The following is a 13,826-nucleotide window of genomic DNA, read 5'->3' as shown; positions in this document are numbered from 1 at the left end:
ACACAACACACACACACACACACACACACACACACACACACACACACACACACACACACACACACACACACGCTACTCCTAGCTACATCATCAAAGAAAGGTAGTGCATTAGAACAGGGTAAATGATGCTTCAGTGACATACAATTCCAATTTTTCAGAGTGGCTTTTTGATAGATGAAAGATTTATTTTGCTGCTCTTTGTTAAGGGGCAACATCTAATTCCTCTTCCCTTTAATCTGAACTGGGCCTTCATGATTTGTTTTAACAACAGCATATGACAGAAGTGACATTTTCAGGTTTCTGAAGTGAGTTCTTAAGCACTGTAGCTTCCATCAGGGCCTCTGTGAACTCTCACTCTAGAAAAATTAAGTATAGCCCCCAAAGTGCAATGCTGAAGAAAGCCCAAGTAGCCAAGTAGAGAGACTGCTTGGATAAGAGAGATGTCTATCAGGCTCCAGCTGTTCCAGCCATCCTGTACCAGGTGCTAGACATGCAAGTGCAAAAGACTTCAAAGTCTTAGCCTTAGCCTCCAAGTGCCTGCCACCCTATAAGGAACCCAGGGAAAAACAGCCCAGCTAAGCCTATCAACCACTCAGCACTGTGAGACACGATATTGGAGAGGTTAGTTATACAGCAATAGCTAACCTGAATAGGCTTATCACAATAAAAATGTATTTCTTGCCTATGAAGAGTCCATTAAGAATACAGGGAACCAACTGTGGCAGTGGGCCCTAGACAAAGGCCTTCCCAGGGTATGTGGTCAGTAAGGATTTTGCGCGGGCTTCAGACAAAGACATTCCTGGACTATGTGGTCAGCAAGACCTCCGTGTTTAATATTTCCAAATTCCTACCTCACCCAGGAGCCAGTCAGGAACTGGCACAACGACCACATGTTCTAATAATAAATCTTAGCTGTCAACCTAAAAAACTTCAGGGTATATAGCCCCGAGTCCCGCCTGACTCGGGGCTCAGCCTCTGGATGTGAATCCGCTGAGCCAGTGCTGGCATTAGTAAACGTTGCTTCCCTCGCCTTGGTGTCCTGTCCCTTTGTTTGGGTTCCCTGCAACACAACCAGTCAGGGCAACTATTCTCCATGATCTATCTCAGCAATTCAGGCCTCTCTGGTCCTGTAGGCTCCCAGATAATGGCCTTTTACCTAAAAGTTCCACAGCCGGAGAAGGGAACACTAGAGCTTCTTGCACAAGTGATTAAATGCTTTAACCTGCAAGTGATATACACACATATCCCTTGTGCTTGCAGCCCATTGGCCAGAACTTTCACATTGGTAGGCCTAACTTTAGAGAGGGTATGGAAGCATACCCCTCTGTAGGCTGGGAAAGAGCAGAGAAGTGGATATGCATCTACCACATTCATCCTCCCTCTCCTGCTATTGCCTCACCTCATCAGAATCCAAGGGATTCCTTTTCCCACTAGAAGTCATGTATTTTTGTGTAACCATAACTGCCCCTCAGTGCCACCATTGGAAACTACTTTAGGGACAGACAAAAGCTTTTTCTCCCAGTGCCAGGTACTAGTCTTCTTAAAACTTTAATTTCAGTCTCCAAAAATGAGAAGGACTGAGCACTGATCTAATTACCTATTGCTTCATAACCTATTACCCCAAATCTTAACGGTTTAAAACAACATTTATTATTTCACAGTTTCTGTTGGTTGGAACACCCAGTTAAGCTGTTCCCTCGGGCCCTGGGTTACTGTTAAGGCTCAGGCATCTCAAGAGTAGGGGGAAGATGTGCATCTAGTTCACTGTTGTGGTTGTTCACAAGATTCAGTTCTTCAGAGCTGTTGGACTGAGGTCTCAGTTCATCACATGTTTAGGGAATGGTGGACAGCAAAGTGAGCAAAACTGAAGCTGGATTGTGAAGGACTTTGTGACTTTGACTTTAATTTGGGAAAATAGAGAGCCTTAGAAATATTATAGCATGTTGTTGCCTCCAAATAATAATATATAACCTTTATTATATCATACCATGAGCTAGACATTGTGTTTATCTCATTGAATCTTCACAGCCATCATATGCAGTGTGTTCTATTATTACATTTATTTAAACAGAAGCTTGATGTTAAGTATTGTAGTTTTAGCCCCAAGTCACAGAGGTAGGAAGTGTCAGGCTGCGATGTTAATCATGGTTTGAGAGCAATTGCTCCCTGTCCCTCGTCTAGACTGCCCCATTGCAATTTTTGAACGCACATTTTGTGTTAGATATAGGAAAAGCTTCAGAAATCAGTTTCTTTTGTGCTTCAGATATACTCTTTTTATTTTTAATTTTACAAATTTTCCAACATACAGAAAAGTACTGATAGATACAATAGCAAAAATTAATTGTCATTGTGCCATTTTTGTTCTGTCCATCCTCCTTCCACTTCCCAAATGTTATTGCTGGAGTAGTTAAATGTTTTTTTAAAATTCTAGACATCATATTATTTCAATAATAAATATTTAAGTATCTGTAATCAATAAAATTTTAAAAATATATAGTCATAACACCATTATCACACCCAACAAAACTAACAGTAATTCCTTAATATCAGATCCTATTTTTAAGAACATTTTTAACCAATCACATTATCATATACAAAAGCTGTACTGAATAGAATGATAGAATTCCCAATTATGAGTCCTTTCTCTTTATAAGCACAATAAAATATTTTCTATTGAGTTAATAGGATTAACCAGTATACAATAACAGTGACTCTTAGTAAAATTTATTGCAAGGACATTTTCCAAATTTACAATAGTTTGTAAATTTGAGTCAGATTTGGATAAGGGCAGGTTCCACATAGAATTTAGCTACTACTAATAAACTAATTCAAGTAAGACCTTGCCTGAAGACAAATTAATCTTTCTTTCCTATAAGTGCTGATTGGAGACTGAGCTCCTGCCCTGCAATACTCTTATTGACAGTTGTATAGCTGTCTTTGTTTTAAGCCTAGCACAGAAATCACATTTTGGCCCATGATATATTGATCACATTACTCCGTGTTATGCTTTGAACACCAAATAAATGTTTATAAAGCACACTTTGAAAAGCTCACCAACCCTCTAATTGTAATTCAGTCATACACACGAAGGGTGCAGTGGCCTGGAGGTACAGATGCACCTAATACATATCTGAAAGGAAATGTGGAAATCATTTAAATCTACTTTCATTTTAGATCTGACAAAACTCTAGTCGAGAGAAGTGAGAGGTGCATTTAATTGCAACTGGCAATATTCTTATTAACTGGCTCATTTTATCTATTAGTACCCACGTTTAAAAAGGTTTTATAAAATTAAAATTATTTTTCTAAAAAAAATACAACTGCATAGTCTAGTTTCACTATTACCACCAATTAGGAAGTGATATTTCAATAAACACATGCACAGAGTACTTTAATTTTCCTCTCCCTTTCACCAAGAGATGCCCACTACATCCCTCCATTTTTCGTTAAGCAGTTTTTTTTGCAGTCCACTGCTGTTGTTGCTACTACCAAATTTTTAAATTACAGGCCGTTTCTCTATAGAAAACCCACACGCGCCAAACCTCCTTACTGGGTATCCTGAGCACGTGCGGTGTACGTTCTAACTAAGGCAACATCAGTCAGATCTTCTGTTTATTTTCAGCGTAGTGGTCTGGAAGAAAGGGCGGCCGTTGCTAGGCAACCGACACCCCGGGCAACAACCAGTCGAGGCGGGAGGGGGCGTGGCCTTGGCGGGCCTAGGCTGATAAGAGGCGGTGCCCGCCACCCGCGCAAGGAAAACGGCCAGTGTGAGCGGCCAGGCGGAGGCGATCCCCACCTGCTACCCGGGAAGGCCCAGTCGGGCCGGCGAGCGAGGCTGCGAGCCCGCTGCTCACTTTCCCACACGCCCTGCTGAGGAACCTTGCTCCGCGCCCTAACATGGCCGGCGGGCGCTGCGGCCCGCTGCTGACGGCGCTCCTCACCGCCTGGGCTCTCGCGGCGGCGTCAGAGGCCGATCCCAAGCAGGCCGCGATGCCGGAGGAGCAGAGCTTGGTGCTGCCCATGACCGCCTCCAACTGGACGCTGGTGATGGAGGGAGAGTGGATGCTGAAATTGTGAGTGTGCCTGCCCGTCCCGCACGCCACACTGTCCTCGCAGGCGCTGCCCTCCCAGAGCCCAGCGGGCCGTTCCCGAAGCTGCACTACCGGCTGGGCTCGACCTCAGGCCCCGGGCTGGTTCTGCTACCGACCTGCAGCACCGGGGCCCGGCCATTTGTGCTGCGCATGCGTGCCAAGCCCTCCGCGGTGACAGCTGAGATTAGCGTACCCCCTCCACCCTCCCGCATTGCTCGCCCTCTACTTTAGGGGAAAGTTTTACGGGTGAGGTGGGTGAGCAGTTTACCAAAGGGAGAAGGGGGAACGGAGACAATCTGCAAGAAAATTGTGTGCTTTTGATATAGGTGTGTAGGTAGAGGAGAAAGGGCGGTCATGCAATGACATTTTTGTGCTGTACAGATACATAGCGCAAGGTAGGCAATGCATTTGTTGAATGAATAATTGCAGCACGGTGAAGGGCGGAACAGCGTGTATAAAGTATGTTAGTCTTCATTTTGATGACCCCCAGATGTCACCGTGAAAAATAAAACAAATATGGGTGACTTTCAAATTTTAAAACACGATTTCAAATAAATGTTGATAGTTGTAATATTTAGATGTAGGACTTCCTGGGTATATGATATAACTTAATTGTGCTAATGCCATAAGCAAAAGAACATTAGTAAATTGTTGCTTTTGAACAGTAGAAGGTAAATCGTGGAGAGTGCCTTTGCTTGACGGAGAAGGGCAAGCACAGTTTTGAGTTAGGAGCAGGCAAGGGATTGTTCATCGTAGATTAAAATTAACTTCTAGGAAGAAAGTGACCATTTGAAAGAAGATATGAAGTAGTCAGTGGGCAGATGCCTGGATACGCTTGAACCACCATCGTGGTGGGCTTGCAGAGAGGAGGAAGAATGGAGAAATGATCACTGACCCCGAATCTGCTTAGCCTGTGGTCTCATCAGTATTCATACTTGACCACTACTATTTGATAATTAATTTTTCGTTGATGACACAAAGGAAAGAATTGGATCTTTCCTTTGTATGTCCACTACCAAATTTTGAACGTTTCAGTTTAGATTGCGAGCAGATGCTTATGGAGCACCCCACATTGCATCAGGGGCGGAAGTTGTGTCACTTAGCAGATTACATTGTTGGAAGAACATAATGGACATTACCTGTCGAAACATTCATTTACCTTTTGGTCAGAAGAAGGAAATATTTGTTCAAAGAAGTGGATACGTTAAATCTCAAAGTAAATGCCTTTGGTATTACAATAAATGAATGAAATTATTAAAGAGATCTGTAGACATGAAACACTTATTAAAATAAGCTACTTTGGATGGAGGTGAGGAAGTCATTTTCCATTTAAGAGAGAAGCTTTTAAAGTAAATGGAACTTTACTCAGGTCTGTTATGTTTGTAATAGTTCTAAGAGTTTTAGAGAGGCTGCATTTTGTCAGTGCCACAGAAAGTTTTTTTTCAGCAAGTGCTTACAAAATGGAGTTTTTCTAGTAGTCTGTGTTTTTAATTAAAACTGAGTTTGTGTATGTACATGATGAAAGTCAAAGCGGAAAGGCCTCAGCTCCTTTATAGTTCATTTTGGAATAGCTATTGTTTTTTTTAAGTTCAAGAACTAAGAACACTAAAGCTGAGGTAAGTATAAGCCAAGTTAAGCTTATAAATGAGCACCAGTCAACAATTCCTATATGTGGCGGTGTTGACGGTTCACATTTTACTTCATAAATGTACAAGCCTAGGTATAGTAATCAGTTGCTCCAAGCTTGTCATGTGTCCGTTGTATGGAATATATTCGGACTGTGATGCACGATAACCCGGAAGTAAGCTGTGTAGACAGTGTAATCATTTTAGTAGAACTTCTGTCTTGATCCAGTAAGTACACTTCAGAATATGAAGCAAGGCTGGAAAGGGAAGAGGATTTGCATCAAGGCACCCAGCTTTCTGTACACCGGAGCCGAGGTGCTCGTCCTGCAGCAGTATTGTGGCTCTCATCTGTTTGTGATACTCCCCCTCTTTCCTTTGACAAAACCTAACACATTAAAAAACATAAAATTCATTATATTCTCAGCACCACTCTAGGCCTACCATAAACGTCTAAGAATTCAAACAGCCAATAAGTTATCAGATTTTTTTTCCTGGTGTATTTAACAGAAAAAAAACCAAAATATGTTAATACTAGCTCACATGTTAATGCTCTGTTCAGGCTAAATGGTCATAATAAATGGAGATTGTTAGGGATCCACATTGTTAGATGATGTATTTAACTTCTTTAAAGAAGCAAGTTAGGCTTTCTGATAGTTATCAAAAATTTGACATTACTTTGAATGACAGTTATTTATTTATTTGCTTATATGCTGCCTCTTTTCTGGGAATTTTTTTTTTTTTTTAAGATTTTATTGGGGAGTTGGGGGTTAGGAACAGCATTGGGGAATCGGGGGAGGGGAACAGACAAGTTGCTGTCCTTTTGCTCTTCAGTCTAGTTATGGAGGATGTCGCTTCACTGGCCCATGTTGGTATGATCATTGCGCTCTTTCCGGGTGACGCAGATCGGTCGCCAGCCTCTGGATGGCCGCTCATGGTGGCTGCCAGCTACTCACGGTAGCTCACTGCAGTCCCGCTGCAGCCTACACCATCTCTGGTGACTCACGGCAGCCCAGCTCCAGGTCGAGCTGTTGTTCACCATCTTAGCTGTAGAGGGCACAGTGTCACTGGCCCTTGTGGGATCCAAACCAGGGCCCTGCTGCTCAGAGCTGGTGCTCCCAAGCCAACTCTTAAGCAGTGCACCGCTCGGTTGGCCTACTCGGAATTTTTTATATCCTACCTTATACAAAGCTCCTATAGTGTAATTCCTGGTTATACTGGTATCAATTTATTTTTTAAGGATCTAGCAATGTTTGTCTGCTCTGAGACATGAAAGCTTCTATTGTGAAATTTAACTTTTTTTTTTATCTCTCCGTCAGTTTTGGGGGGAATCCTTGCGAATTTCAGTTTTAGAAAAGCACTTCTCTGCTAAGGAGAAATAGCAGTTAAAAATATATTCGTAATTCTGAAACCTTTTTTAAGATCTGAAAAATTCTTCTGTTACTACATATTTACATTTTCTTCAATATTGTGTACTTACTGTATATTTTGTTTTTTTATCTTCTTGTTTGTCGTCATATATTGTTTTATAATTTTTACCCCTATTTCTGCCATGTTGCTATAATTGGCTTGATGTGCTTTTTTCATCCTTAACCTCTGATGAAAAGGTTGCTCTTTCTCAGGGTTAGGAAAGGTTATCTAATCTTTAAAATGCCTTCAAATGTTTTCTTAATTTCCATTGTTTCATAGTATCCTTCATTCACTTACTTTGTAACCTTGTGCTATTTTAAACACTTGCTTGGTTCCTATTCTATCAGTTTTTGAGAATACTACTTTTGTTCTTTTGCAACACAAAAATATGGAATGTAATACATTCTGTATACTGTTCTGGTGCCCTTTTTCCCCCAAAGAAATATGAAGATATCTAAATAGCTTAATTGTAACTCTCCTACTTTTAAACTGATATCCAGAGGAAAAAAAGTCTTTGGATTAAATTACCTCTGTAAAGTATATAGATCTTTATAAAACACTACTCTTTCTGACTTTACTCTTGGGATGATCATGTTTCAAAATTGAAATTAGTCACCTGGTGATGGAGGAAAGCCTCATTTATTCCCCGAAGACCACTAGGTTTTCATTTTGTTTTCCAATATTCTTATACCTAGAGAGAACATGTTCAACATCATTGCCTTAATTTACCAGTGTCAAATAGTTAAAATTTCTTGCAATTTAACAGATTATTTTGATTTGTTGATTGAATGTTTCAGATAGCCATTAACTGCTTGTTATGTGTCTAGTTCGGGTTTGGGGACCCAGGAAGATAAAGATGAATGAGCTATAATCCTTGATTTCAGGGAATTGACTGTCTACTGTGCTCTGAAGGAATTAAATATTATATGTAGCATTCGTTTATTTAGCAACTAGTTACTGAATGCTTCTTGTCTGTCAAGCAATCAGTAGTGGTTCTCACCAGGTCACTATTAATGGCATTTTGGGTTGGACGGTTCTTTGATATATATGGCCCACACATTACAATACAGAACCTTTGGAGTCCCTGGCCATTACATTACATTTTAGTAATCATGTGACATCAAAAAAAATTAACATCCTCCATCCTTTATGCACATTTCCAGGCCAGGTGCTTCTTGTTGAAAACCGCTGCCCTAGATATTGTTATGGGTATTCAAAAAAATGCAAAAGAGGAGCTCATAAGCTAACTAAAAGTATTGGATTTTAGATTGTTCCTACAAAGGGTATTCATCCATATCACCTCCATCATCATCAGTATAAATTGTTGTCATCATCATCATTTTAATAACAGTAAACAGTTACATTGCTTCCATCACATTTTCTGAATGCTGTGTTATCTGATCATCCTAGCAGTCTAGGAACAGGGAGATGGCCTTTGGACAGATGCAGAATTCTCATTCTCATTCATTGGGAGAGATGAAACATTGAAAAGATTAAAGCTTTGGCCAAGGCCGGACCCTTAGTAAATTGTGAGCAAAGCAGAACTAGAATGCAGGCCTCAGCTTTGCACTTCCTGATGCAAGCCCGAGAGTAGTGTCGGGGGGCAGGGCTCGCTGAAGGAAGGCACAGAATTGGGCTGACTCATGCTTAGGCTCTCAGCTAGCCAGCACCCTGGCCCAATAAGGGGAGGTCTTTACCCTGTGGGATTCAGAGGCCTACCCTTGGTTTTACCATTTCTCTAGTTTCTGCAAAATGAGGAACATTATTGCTATATGCTCATTTCTGACCCGCCTCAGCACTCAAACAGGTGCTCTGCCTTCCCCAATCCCCCCACCCTACAGGAAAATTGTTTTTCACTGTGCCTTCTTTGTAACTAAATGGCCCATATCACAACTTGTAATTATAAATTAATTGATATGTTTTTGTACTAGGTTTTTGTCTGACTCCTCCTCTACCTTTTACGAAAAGGAACTAAGTTTTTCTTCTTCCTGTTTATCTCAGGAGCCTTAATAACTGTCAAGTACTAGATGTTAAATAAATACTTTTTGACTCGGTGAATGAATGAATAATGATACCATGCTAAGGTCCAACTGCCTGCCTGCTGCTTGAAAAAGTTAAAAATCAAGAGACGTGGTTGGTGGAAAGAAAAGCAGGTTTATTCACAATGCCAACATTTTGGGAGCACGGCGGACTCCTGTCCAAAGGCCATCTCCCCATTCCTAGAAGGGCAGAAGGTTTTATACATACACTAGAAGAACAAAGGAAAAGGGGAGTCTCAGGTGAGGGCTGACATCCTTCCTGGGGTCTGTTGTGTTTTAAGATAATATTATCTGTGGACTAGGGACTGGGACTCAGCCATGCAGCCTGGGGTTTTATGTGTATTGCCGTGTCTGGGAGTTTGAGGATTAAGAAATTGCCCTTTCCAGGAATTTTTAATTAAATGGATTAACAAGGTTGTGTAGCCTTGAGAAAAGAGAACAAAACACAGTTCTTGAGTTAACCAGTGAGGGGAGAAACAAAGAGGAAATAGCTGAATATCAGTGCGGATCTAACTGCAAACTACAATAGCTAGGTTTAATTACAGGTGGAGAGAGAGCGGGCTATGCAGTGGGTCCAACTGCAAACTAGCTAAGTGTGTAATAACGTTATTGACTTACCAAATTTCACCCTTAAAATAATAGACTTTAATGGTTCTAATCAAGAGCTTCCTCACGTATATCACTGAAGGAAACATCTGTATATATTCTCTCAGGTATTAAGGATAATCACACTCACCTACCATCATTGTTCATTGATATAATCAGTATTTACTGTGGCCTAAGACCTGCTAGGCTCTGAGATCTAGAGATGATCTTCTAAAGAAATATGTTTGAGCATAAGACTTTCGACTCTTGGATCATTAAGAGGTTTTCCAGAAAAGAGAATAGCACTTGATGTAGTAAAGGTTTAATTGCGGCATTTTGATTTAGTTTCATTTATTAAGTCATAGAAAGATGAACCAAGTATACCTCTTTCATCTTCATTGTCAAGATTCTTCTGAGTGTTTTGGTCAAACTAAGTTCTAAGTGAAAATTGACTTATTTGTCACTGCCCATCTCACCCCTGCAAGGGTAAGAAAAGAGAAGATACTGGGAAACACTGGTAAGATTCAAGCCACGACAGAAGTAAAATGACCCATTACTGAGGAATAAAAATGTATTTTTAGTAAAATTTTATTTCTAGGAAATATATTTAAGGAACTCCTTCCCTGAAGTGTTTAGTATACTTAATGAAGTGTTTAGTATACTTAATGAAATCTCATGCCAAATTGAGTTCACATAATTAAAGAATCAAGTGCCTTCAACCACCTTACATACAGCAGAATTTAAGTGTAATTTGTACATGAATACTAACATGGATAACAAAAGCATGTTTTTGAATTTTGTTTCCTAGAAATAGTTAAAAACAGTGGACTAATATCCACATTAGTGTAATTTAACAGTGTTTTGGCTATCTGGAATGTTTCAAATGTTTTTTATGAAGTTTACTAATTTTATATACCACTGACATCTACAAAAATTTGAATAGGAAAGATACTGTCTTACAGTTTCCATGACTATGAAGCTACTAATTTATTTTTGGAGGCTCTTAAATCGAAGAAGGATTAATTTATATATAAAAGACGAAGTTGGACAAATCAGTTCTTTATAGTGTTTAGAAGACTGCCACTATGAACTAGTTTTATGTAATATAAATGAAGATTGTACTCAGTCTTTTCTGAGGAGTTTTATTCATGCATATGTAAATAAATAAATTGCATATACATATATTTATATATATATATATATATATATATATATATANACACACACACACACACACACACACACACACACACACACATACAGAGAAAGAAGAGCATAGAAGTCACATGGCTTTCCTTCTTTGTGTTCATTTGGCCCCTGGAGGTATTTTATAGTAGGTTCTAAATTGCTGCCTAAATGACTGTCCTTTAAATACAAAAGGATACTAGTAATTTAAAAAGCTACAACAACAAAGGGCGCCAGTTCCCACACCTGAGACTGGCTTATCTCTACCACCAAAAGAACACACTAGGTGAATGCATGATCCAACACAATAGCTCTGATGAACTCTCAGAAAGAATGGCGTTAACAGTACTACAGACCAGTGGGTAGCAGCTACACAGAAAATGGAATATCTAAAATTACCTCAGTGACCTTTGCATATCTGAGGGTCAATATCACAGAAAACCCAATTTATATAATAGCCTGTCTAGAGATTAGGGACTGGGTTTTTTTGTTTTTTTGGGTTTTTTTAATGATTGAAATTTGCATGATTTAATAATTACTGAGGTTGCAAATGTGTCTGAATTATACATAAAAACGGAGGTCTAGGGAAACAAAGCAAAGAGGATCTAGAGTTCATTAAATTATATTTCAAGATTTTGTCCTCATTTTGGTAATTTCTTTTTCCTTCTCTTTGTCTTCTTCCCCCTCTTCTTCCTCTCTCTCTTCCCCCTTCCTCTTCCTATCCCCTCTTTCTCCTCCCCTCCTCCTCCCTTCCCCTTTCCCTCTCTTTTGATCTTAGGTCTTATTTTCCTTGGGAGATTTTTAATTCCGTAAATACCTCCATCTGGGTTCTTGTTCTGTGTGGTTTTAGGTGATTTTTAGCAAGTCTCTCCAAACCTGCCTTGTCACAGTGAATGTGTAAGGTTCAGATGAGCTAATGTGTCGTAAAAGTTGTCCTGGGAATGTTCAAGAGAAAACCACAGGCCCAAAATGGTGTCCCTCATGTGCCCGTGATATCAAACTTGAATTCAGTACTTTTCTAATTGCAGTTTCAAACTCTCCCGGAAACATAATCTTAACCAGTCTGGAATTTTCTGGTCAAGCGCTACTGCTACCAGTAAGGTAATCTTTCCATGCACCCACTCCCCACCCCCACCCCTGAGAAGAGGTAATCTGCATGATAAAAAACCCTTCCAATTTCTCTTCCCTCAAAGAAAAGATGTCCTGGCTCAAAAACAATCCTTTCTTTTCTTAATAGCTAGCTCCTTTGCTCCACTCTTCTTCCAATGAAAACTCTTCCATTTTGTACAACCCCTTAGAGCTCCCTTCTAGTTGATAGGTGGAATGCTCCCCAATTCGTGACTCACTTACTAAACCAAATTAGATCTTCAGAATTTACTCAGTTGCATTTTCATTTTTTGTTTTTCAACAGAAACCAAGTAGTACATTACAAACATAATTTGTATTAATGATTGTTCTTGATATGTGCCTGCTTTACATGTATCATCTAATCTCCCAGTAACCTTCTAAGGTAGCTGCTGTTACTCCATTTTACAGTTGAGGACGCTGAGGCATGGAGCAATTATTAACCTGCCCAAAGTCACATGGTTAACTTGTGGTTGGTTTTTCTGAATCCTCCTGCAGAACTCTTACCCAGTATGCGGAAATGCCTTTGAAGAGAATTTAATAATAAATTGGTGGGTTTTTTCCCCCTACAATTTACCAACTGCTTTCCCCAGCCTCACCTGCCATTTAGAAATGTAGAAAATAAGTCCCCTCAGATGAAAAAAATTATTTTTTTAAACTTTGTTCATTTATTTAGCAAACATTTATTGAACACTTACTGTATACCAGAAATATACTTTGACCTGGAAATGTATTGGGTTGTCAGAAAAGTCATGATGCATTTTTGTAACAAAAAACATAGAAAAAATACGTCATGACTTTTCCGACAACCCAAGAGAGTGTTTAAAAAAATCCGAAGATTTAGGCAGACTGTTCTTGGATCACGATCCCTGGTCCGTCTCTGGGATCTCAGGGATTGGACAATGAGCTGTAATGGGAAGATTAATGACCTTGTACAATGATCTTGGAAATGGCTATACTAGTCTTTTCTAGAGGTGGCATTAGAGAGGATGAACAGCTGTGTTTACCACATCTGGCTGCTTCTGGGGCCTCGCAGGAGAGAGAAACGCTCACCGTGCTTTGGGCAGCCCTTTGTCTTCTGAGCTCTGCCCAGTCTCAGCCCTTTTCCTGAAATAAAGGTATCTTCCCCCCCTAGTCTTGACTTTTTAACACTTTAACACCTTTTTATAAAGTCAAAGAGCAAAATCTTACCCAATTATACTTTTGCTGTTGTGGTTCCTCAGCAGAGTTGGTTTGTGTGCATCATTACGTTGAGTTTTGAATGTCATTTAACACAGCACATACTTCTTCTGCTCAGTTCAAGATAAAAGATTTGTCAGTGATGACCTGACAGCACCTTGGAGCCTAAATCTTATTACAGAATGTGATCTGTTGATACAAATGATAAATCTTGTTATAGAATATGACCTATTGTTTAGCATTTTTCCCCTTTGCTTCCTTTCCTAAGGCATTTTCCCGTGTGTGTGTGTGTGTGTGTGTGTGTGTGTGTGTGTGTGTGTGTGTGTGTGTGTGTAAGAGAGATTTCTTTGGCAGGCATTCTTTCCTACCTCTGTTTATCCCCTGCCCCTTTCCTTTCTTAACATAGAAATGATAGATGCTGAGTTTTGTAAAAATAATTCCAGAGTGGAAAAAATGGAAAGTAAGTTGGGGAGATTGACAGTTAATTGGGAAAATTGACAGTTTTTCAGTGCTGAGCCTGCCCATCCAGAACTTGGTTATATCTTTCCATTTAAGCAAGTCTTTAAAAAAACTATTTCTTTATATATATA

At 39.8% G+C, this 13,826-nt stretch overlaps 1 protein-coding gene across 1 annotated transcript in view; it reads left to right on the top strand.

Annotated features, from left to right (window-relative positions):
* Positions 1-3,431: 3,431 nt before the first annotated feature.
* The window catches only part of TMX4 (thioredoxin related transmembrane protein 4), a 45,790-nt gene continuing 35,395 nt past the window's right edge, over positions 3,432-13,826 (top strand). The window contains exon 1 of the mRNA XM_019644629.1: positions 3,432-4,073. Coding sequence (XP_019500174.1) covers positions 3,898-4,073 — 176 coding nt within the window. The 5' untranslated portion in view covers positions 3,432-3,897. The remainder of the gene's footprint in view (positions 4,074-13,826) is intronic.

Source organism: Hipposideros armiger, unplaced genomic scaffold (assembly GCF_001890085.2).
Source record: "Hipposideros armiger isolate ML-2016 unplaced genomic scaffold, ASM189008v1 scaffold_89, whole genome shotgun sequence".
NCBI classification, from domain to species: domain Eukaryota; kingdom Metazoa; phylum Chordata; class Mammalia; order Chiroptera; family Hipposideridae; genus Hipposideros; species Hipposideros armiger.
Note: the sequence above shows the minus strand (reverse complement) of the source record. Positions and strands in the feature narration are given on the sequence as shown.